This window comes from Tachysurus fulvidraco, chromosome 19, assembly GCF_022655615.1.
Source record: "Tachysurus fulvidraco isolate hzauxx_2018 chromosome 19, HZAU_PFXX_2.0, whole genome shotgun sequence".
Taxonomy (NCBI): Eukaryota; Metazoa; Chordata; class Actinopteri; order Siluriformes; family Bagridae; genus Tachysurus; species Tachysurus fulvidraco.
Window position 1 is genome coordinate 15,971,497 of NC_062536.1, and position 9,014 is coordinate 15,980,510.

General features: G+C 36.5%; 1 protein-coding gene across 1 annotated transcript; it reads right to left on the bottom strand.

Annotated features, from left to right (window-relative positions):
* Positions 1 to 642: 642 nt before the first annotated feature.
* On the bottom strand, positions 643 to 9,014 carry samm50l (sorting and assembly machinery component 50 homolog, like). Its single transcript, XM_027151582.2, has 15 exons — positions 8,817 to 9,014; positions 8,536 to 8,646; positions 7,287 to 7,388; positions 7,107 to 7,194; positions 6,530 to 6,636; positions 6,124 to 6,254; positions 5,943 to 6,030; positions 4,387 to 4,515; positions 3,988 to 4,059; positions 3,793 to 3,879; positions 3,643 to 3,713; positions 3,346 to 3,413; positions 3,092 to 3,238; positions 2,245 to 2,386; positions 643 to 1,395 (listed from the first exon to the last, which is right to left on the bottom strand). The coding sequence occupies exons 1-15, from the start codon at positions 8,835 to 8,837 to the stop codon at positions 1,350 to 1,352; spliced, it is 1,410 nt and encodes a 469-aa protein (XP_027007383.2). The 5' UTR covers positions 8,838 to 9,014; the 3' UTR covers positions 643 to 1,349.

Here is a 9,014-nt window from a genome sequence, read left to right on the forward strand (position 1 = left end):
AATAGAAACATGAATTGCACACTAATACAAAGTAGGCAGTGAAAAATATACAATTAGAAATGTTACCTATATTTCAACTGAAAGAAAAAATAACTGTACATTAGTGCATTGTTTTCAGTCCTGAGCTCAAGTCTTCTCTTTCTGTGCATAGGTCTTGTTCCACTTGTGTTCTGATTTTCCAGAACCTCTTTATTACTATATTGTATAATGGCTGAGTTGTTATTACTGTTTCTATATTAAATTCTTTAAGTAATAATAAAATATAAGGATTGTGAAATAACTATAGTGTTAGAGCAATACACCACTTTGGAAAACAATGATATCGGAAAATAATCAACAGTAACATTTTGTGCCAGGCCTCGCACCCTGCAGCATTGCTTATTTTCCTATAACAATACACACCCTGTTGTGTTTTTTATCCATTACATAAACTAGCTTCATGATGAAGCATGTAGATGCAGATCACCTGATTAAGTTTTAATGTTAAGTTCACAATGTTAACCATTTTTAAAACCAGTATTTCGAAATTAACCTGTAAATTGAGCTTAATCTGTGAATAAAATTTACCTGGGGATATATTCTAGTCCTAAAGATTTTAAATTGATCTAATAAAATGAATGAATAAGAAAGAGGAATACACCGTTTTGAAGGGAAGACAGGGGCAAATAAAATTTATTCTCATTTGGTGTACAACAACTTAACAGACATTAAAAACAGGACTCACAATAAGAGCACTGCTGGTGGAACTCGAGTGGGATGTTGAACCCATAAAGGCTACAGAAAGAAAAGGAATCAAAACATAACCAATTCACTGAAGCCTGGGGATCGATTCATTCAAATGGAGTCACCAACTAGAATAATGCAATGTACCACTTCAGGGAAAAACAAAAAGTGCTTAAATTAACAACTAGAAATACAAGTGACTGCATTAGGTTTATTTTAAAAGCATGTTTCCTCTGATCAGTCAGTACCTGATATTTTACATGGATTTCAACACAAGTCACAACATTTACTGACATCCCCCAATGACAAAAGGTGGATAACAGACAGTATTTCTTTCCCACCTGATACCTCACTTTATATACGGTGCTTTCACACAACATAAATAGTTGAAGCTATCAACAGCATTCTCACACAGCCTGGTTATTGCACATGAATAATAGGTCCTAGATTGCAACAAAACCAACAAGGGTCAAAAAGATAAACAAATTCAGTCATGTTTTGTCCTTAGAGGATGAAGCCCCTCACACTTTGCATGCAGGAGGGATCTCATTCTGACATTACTACACTCATCTCAACCACTAATCCCTCAAGTATTGTCTTCAGGACTAGAAAAGCAGCCGATGATGTCACAAGAAACGGATCCCAGCCCCAAACTGTACACCGTCGCATATCCTTCAGAGGAGAAGAGAATTATATTAAAAGTCACAGAGTGAAAAGGGTGCACAAACCACAAAACACAACTGGAAATACATCATTTATAAAATGCAAAGAGATAAAAGTACCTAGTAACTTGTATTACAACATTTACATAATGTGGCATGAATCAGATACAGATTTATACACATTTATTGCGAGATAAAAGCCCGAGTCTACCCCAAAACAGGTTCTGCAAAACATAAAAGTCTCTCCTTTTATGTTCAGTGCATCATCTCACGGTGATGCTGTTGATTTTCACCCAAGATCTGCTGCTATTATCATAAACAGTCTTGTACTCACACTAAAACCTGTGGTTTTGCCTTTTGCCTCAAGCTCGCTCATTAGGGATAAATATAATTTTAATTTTAAACTTCATTTTTATTCTACATTTTCACAGCTGCTTTAAGCTGCCATTGTTACAAGCACTGTAGAAATAAAATGAACTAATTAAAATGAATAGAATTGAATATATATTCACATTAATAAGCGTTTATAGTTTTTTGTGAGTGTAAAGCTTTAATAGTAACTAATGGCAGTAAGGATATAAAGTTATGAGAGGAGAATGAAGACATGGCAACATATAACATATTGCCCAAGGAAGTATTGGCTGTTTCTCTTCCATATTTTACACATATATACTGTAATGATTTATAATCCCATTATTCTGTGCCAATCAGAAGAGAATCTGTCATGTTTCATCCTCACTACTGTCTCCTCTCGCTTATAGAATCTTAGAACTCTACATGGGGAGATTTCTGTAAAACCACTTGAACTGTATTAAACTGAGTTAAGGCCAATGAACTGTGCATATGCGCATGCTGGTACCTGTCTCCGCTCTGAACACCCATGGGAATGCAGTAATTGAGTTCTAGCCTTGCAATGTTTCCCAAACGGAGAATGATGCCTGCACCGTAGGACCACCGAATACATTCGGCTAATTTCTGCAAGTGTGCGTGTGGACCCTCACCTGAACAATAAAAAACAAGAATGTGATCAGCAATATTGAGTTTAAATGACCTGACTGTTGTTTAAGCCATCAGGCTCCTGATACACACCCCTCATATTCAGTATACGTCTATGTTGCCAGCACCACCACTGCTGCTGCTGATTACTGCATTAATAATATCGCATGACTAACATATTTATTTTTTCACAATGGTCCATACAGACTGTACACTGGTCGGACCTATTTTATACATCTGTCCTGTAGTGTATCCTTATCTTCTGTTTGTACCAGGTTGCACACTATGCACTTTATGTGTCTTGGCGACAACTGCATATGGATAAAATGAGAATAAAAGCCTCTTGTCTTGACTTGAAGTCACAAATAAACTGCAGTACCTGCAATCTGAAAACTTGGACACGTGGTTGGAAGGCATACTGTTAACGATTTGAATTGTGTAAATTAAATGCTAACAAAATGAAATGAACAATATGCAAACATAGTCTTCGCTTGTACTACGGAGTTCCCAATGGCTGTAGAGTTTTTTGGGAAACTTGATGTTTCTAAACCTTAGTTTTAATTTATAATGATTCAAACTAAATCTAAAATGAAACTTAAGACAGCAATCATTATTTAGGGATGTAAATATAGCATCAGGCACATCTGGTGGACAAATATAAATCAGTTCATGTGACTCTTTAGATTTTCAGAACTCTTTGGCTTACGGACCGTAGTTGAGGTTGCAGAGATTTCCTGCGTTAAGGAAGAAGTGTGTTCTGAAGAGATCGGCGAAGCCGCCCCTTGCAGTGCGTAACGGAATTGGCGTGTACAGGTGGAGCCCTCCAGCCCAATATGCGTCTCCACCCAGGTAGTCACCTGAACAGGTAAAGCAGGAATTTTGTCATTTTATAGAAACTTTCTTGAAATAAATTTTTTTATCCTGGTTGCTTTTCATTTTAAAGTGTCTGTGAAAAGTAACTGACCTTCACTCTGCGGGCCGATGCAGTACATGCCAAATCCTCTCACGCTGGTTGGACCGCCCAGGTAGAACCTGGGATAAATAATAAATAAATAAATGAATAAACCACACGGCGACACATGGCCATTAATCACACAGTCCATAATTTATTCAAATGCTTTATTAATGCAGTTAAAGTACTTCAGTACTTAAATGAATCCTACTAATTTTTACAGATTTAAAATTTTAAAACCAGGAAGTCTGTAACATAGTTAACTTATTTGTACGAACTGTGGCGCATGAAATGGAAAACAACACATACTTGTCTGCAATGGAGATGGGCTGACCCCTGATAGGAAAGACCATTCCTCCCCAAAGAGATGCCGAGAGCACCTGAACAACAGGCAAACATGTTTCTTTACAATGAAAAATGATATTCATACCAACAGTAATTCTCACAATGTGTACTTACAGAGCCCCAGAGGAAGGGTTTGTTTAATTGCAGCTCAAAGTCTTCCTTCAGAAAACTTGTATCTCCTCCGGTGTAACCCGCTAGCTCCTGTAGTGACATACCAAGTTCATTAACACAGCTGAAATTAGCATCAGTACCCGGCAAAGCAGACAAAAATGCAAAAATGACAGTAAAATATTTTTTGACTGAGCTCACCTGGTTGATCCGCATTAAGGCACCTTTTCTAGGAAGGATGGCAGAGCTCCTGGTGTCTATCATCATAGTGTGCTAGAGACACATCAGTGGAGGACAGACATTAAAAAATAAAACTTCAACTGTTTCATACAGTCTAATACAGACATGTGCATATCTTTAGCTTTAAATGACCAAAGTTTAAAATTTCATTTCTAACAACACACAATTCTTTTTTGGGTGTTAGTATACATATAAACATTTTCCTTTTTACCATCCAGAAAGCATTTACACAAACCTCTGTACTTGGTATGATTCAATTTTCTTGTTTAAAGAACACACAGTAGTGTTAAGAGGGAAAAAACAAAAGCTTTTAACATAATTTTCCTTGCTTAACCGAGATGGAGATAATCTGACACCCACCGAGAGAGCAGATTTGAGTGTGTGTCCGCTTTCCTCTCGCACGGCAAACGACGCACTGCGTGCAAGGCAGCTCAGCTCACGCCACACACCCTCCCACTTCAGCGTGTGAACCGTCATCCAGAGTGGAAACTGAGTGCCAGAAGGGTCAAGACAGAGTTACAGTTTCAGACTGCAATCAATGTGCTAGTTACGGATTTGTACAACAACCCAACAATGAGGACATGATGCTTCTGCTAGTAGCAGAAATCTAGTATATCTTAATATCTTCAAATACCTGCCTGCTCAGTTCTAACACAATACAATCCTTCATGCTCTCTGTGATCACAAAACTCAGGACTTCTGGTAGTTCCCAGAATATCAAAATTTACTAAATATGTTAGAGCATTTTTGTATTTAGCTCCCAAACTTTGGATTAGCCTTTCTGATAGTTTTCGGGGCTCAAACACACTTTCTCAGTTTAAATGTAGAATAAAGATCTCTATTTAGTTAGGCATACACATAATACTTCCCATAATCGTGTGCTCTAGTACATGCACATTATCTAGTGCTTGCTAATACTGTGGACAGCAGCTACGCTAATTCAGTGGACATCGTCCATAGGTTTGTGAAACTGGAAGCAATCCGATCTTGAATGATAAAGAATTTATCCTCCTTGTCCTAGTGGGCTATTTATTATGTACTATCTAATAAAGAAAACCTAGTTTCTGCACTGCATATAAAAGTAAGAAAAGAGACTAACTACATTAATTTCCTGATATGAAAATTTGAAAAGATTGTTTGTAACCGTTGTACAATTTGGTTGGATATTTGTGTGTAATTTGATTGTGGTTCATATATTAAATACACAAGATGGTCAATTCCATTAATATTGCTGGCAGAATTAACTTCAGTATAATAATAAAGTAACATAAATTTAAATAATATATATATATATATATATTTAAATTTATGTTATTTTATTATTATACTGAAGTTAATTCTGCCAGCAATACTAATATATATATATATATATATATATATATATATATATATATATATATATATATATATATATATATATATATATATATATAATGTAGAATAATATACTACCAAGTACCAAGTAGAGATAAAATAGTATATGATAATTATAAGATATTTAAAAGGTCATTGTAGCTTATACTGTAAAAATCCTACGGGAGTGCTATTATTTTTTTTGGACAGTGTGCAGCAATGATGATAATATGCAATATGCCCCTCAGTGTATTTTTCAGGGATCAGGGTTCTTGTTCAGAGAATCGAGGTTCAAGCCTTAGTACTGGCAATCTGCCACTGTTGGGCCCTTGAGCAAGGTCCTAAACCCTCTCTGTTCCTTGGTGCTGTATCATGGCTGACCCTGTGCTCTGACCCCAACCACCAAAGTTGCGATATGCAAAAAGGTATTTCATTAAGATGTAATTTAGTTGTGAAGATAATACAGGCTTCTAATTTCTAAGGAAACTAAAGGTCATTACAATGCTGCTACTCTTAGACAAAAATCATAGACACAAATCAAACTGAACTGATATAAAGCTTACATTAAGTTCTGTTGAAACTCCCCTGTCAGTCTCCTTCAGTGAACTCCAGGGAAACTGGCCAGTCACTTTGTAAAGATTTAGTGCAAAGCTGCATGAATGAACATAAAGGGAATTTGGTTAAAGGAACATTTTCACCAGGTCTGTCTCACAAAAATAACTGAACTAGGCTCTAGGGTCATACTTGCGTTCAAAATAACCAGGCTGAGGTTTGAAGAAGGACAAGCCATACGATGTCTCCTTAGTTCCATAAGAAAACTGGAAGGTGAGCTTCTCCCCACGGCCAAAAATGTTGGGTAATTTAATTCCAAGCACCTGTATGGAGGAAAATATACAGACCACCTTCTTATATTAAATATTCAAGAAGGGAAAATCCATTCCAATTGTTGCCAGAATGATTTATTGTAGCTTATACAATGAAATTCTTAAAACCTTAAAAACAGCCTTTTAATGTAACAAATGACAAAGATATACTGTACATACATTTAGCATTTCAAGTGCAGTCAACAAACCTATGCGAAATAGTATTAAAATGAGTTAAATACTGTGTTCTTTTAAATGAAACAGACTGTGGGTGTTGTGTCTCTCACCATGCTACCCTCATTGTTTCCAACCATCGTGTTATAACTGCCCGTCACCCTCTTCATCTCCGTCACCTCAAACGTCACATCCAAACCATTAGGCAAGGCATCATCTCCTGAGAAGCCGAGACTCAGCGTTAGGAGCAATCAATCAATGAGGAAGGATATACAGTGAATTAAAATACATGTATACTACAGCACAGCTTGGAAAGTAGAGATAGACACATACAGTTGAGTTAGAAGGGAAAATAAATAAAGAAACTGGTGAGGAAATGAATTTATGGCTATAATATCAGTGAGAACAAGAACTAACTAATTTGTTGGTACTTCCTTAATATTAAATCTAAATATAAACAACTAAAATACAAGTTTCATCCATAATAATTAACTATTGTTATGGATGGTAAATTGCTGTGATATAAACAACACACTGTAGATCCCCCCAGACTGCATTACTTTCGTACGCAAGCATGATGAGCATGTTGTTGAATGTTGTTTGACTCCTTGCTAAATAATCATCAGTCAAACATTCTTTGCTTACTTACAGTAATATTAACATTCAAATGATAATAAACACATATGATACCTTCTGAGATGTCAATAAGAACTTCCACCTCTTTGAAAATTCCCAAACGGAGCAACTTCATCCGAGCTTCATGTGATTTCCTCATCACCTAACAAGAAAACCACATATAACAACCTTTAACTCACAAAATCTCATCAACCGAACAAACCATTTTTTTAGTAAACTAATTATTATGCTTACATCGATGAGATTTTTAGCATTGAAGACATCAGAGATCTCATAGCCCAGGTAGTCCTCTTTAGTTCTTCCCAAGCCTTCGATGCTGACATGTTGCACAACAATCTAAAGTGTTCAGAATCATAAGATATAAGATCTGAGCACTTTATTAGTAATATTTAGATTACAGTGTTGTTCTTTTTTGTTTACAGCTCTAAATGGTTTGAATCTGGGATCCTGCTAATATCCAGAAACAATATAACCCATTATGGTCAATTCCCAGGTAAAGCAGATTCCAATAAACGCTCACAGTCCCTGAAAAAAAAAAGTTTTACTTTTAAACAACACAAAGTCTGAGGGTGTGTAAAACGACTGTCTCTGATTCACTGCATGGATCATGTGTTCCTGAATAGAGTAGGGGATAGCAATTTGTTTAGCATGCAAGAGTTTCGGGGTTCGAAACCACCCTTGTACAGTATTTCACTAGTCGACTGAGAGATAGCTTTTTCCCTCAAGCCATCAGACTAATTAACAGCCATAACTAACACAGCATACTCCCACAATATTCAACAGTTCAACACTGGACTATATACACACACACACACACACACACACACACACACTGTTTTCGTACTGCATCAGTACACACGGGACTATACACACATACTGCATTTAATTTTAATTTAAAATAACAATCTATCGGACAATAAGCTATCGGTATCACAGGACATTTCTGTATCTGTACAGTCTGTTGCACATATGATACATATATATATTACATGTATATAATACTTATACTTATATATATTATTTATATTCATACTTATACATACATATATGTATGGGTATATATATGTCTAGTAGTACACTGTGTGTACTGACTATGTATGAGCACATTGCATTCCTTCCACATTTTCCGCATTTGCACATTTCAAATGGTACTGAGCATTTTGCACATTTTTTTAACCTGTTTGTAAATTCTTCTATTTATGTTTCTTACTACTGTATGTAAATGGTTCTGCAATTTCTGCAGCTCGCTCCCAAGAATTTCACTCACCATGGCACATGTGCCGTGGTGATGTGACAATAAAGGTGACTTGACTTGACTTGACTACAGTCTGGGATAGAAAGAAATCAGCCCCAATCTATATATTTTTTAGCACTGTTAGTGGTGATGCATTTTTTTTTTTATATTTGGCTTGACCCTTTAGCTTATTTAAACCAATCAGACCTGGAATGGATGCATTTTACTCAAACAATGAATTGAACTCACATCTTTATTTTCTAGAACCTCTTTCTTGGTTTCCTGCTGTGGCTCCAACACTTCCAGGTCATCAGGGTGAACGCCCAGGTCTCGCCCGTGCATCGGGACAGGGTCCATGCTCTACATCCAATAAATCACACCAAACATACAATAACGGAGTGAAAATGCAGCTATACAGAACTATAATGTCTGGTACTGAACATCACTGTGGTATATTATTATAGGCATGGGTATGAGAGGTCACACGTAAAAAGCATATATTTCATTAAGGCTTCACAAAATAAAGTTACCCTTGCGTGCACCGTCCCCATATTCACGTCCTTAAAGATGTATGATCTTTCAAATTAATGCGTGAACGCTGTTATCCTCAGAATTTAGATTTAGTCCTATTTAACAGTCAACCCGAACATTTTTCCAGGGAGACGCCATGACACACGCGCGCAGCCTCGCTGCAAAGCTGCGCTGTGATTCGCCAGAGCACGTGACGT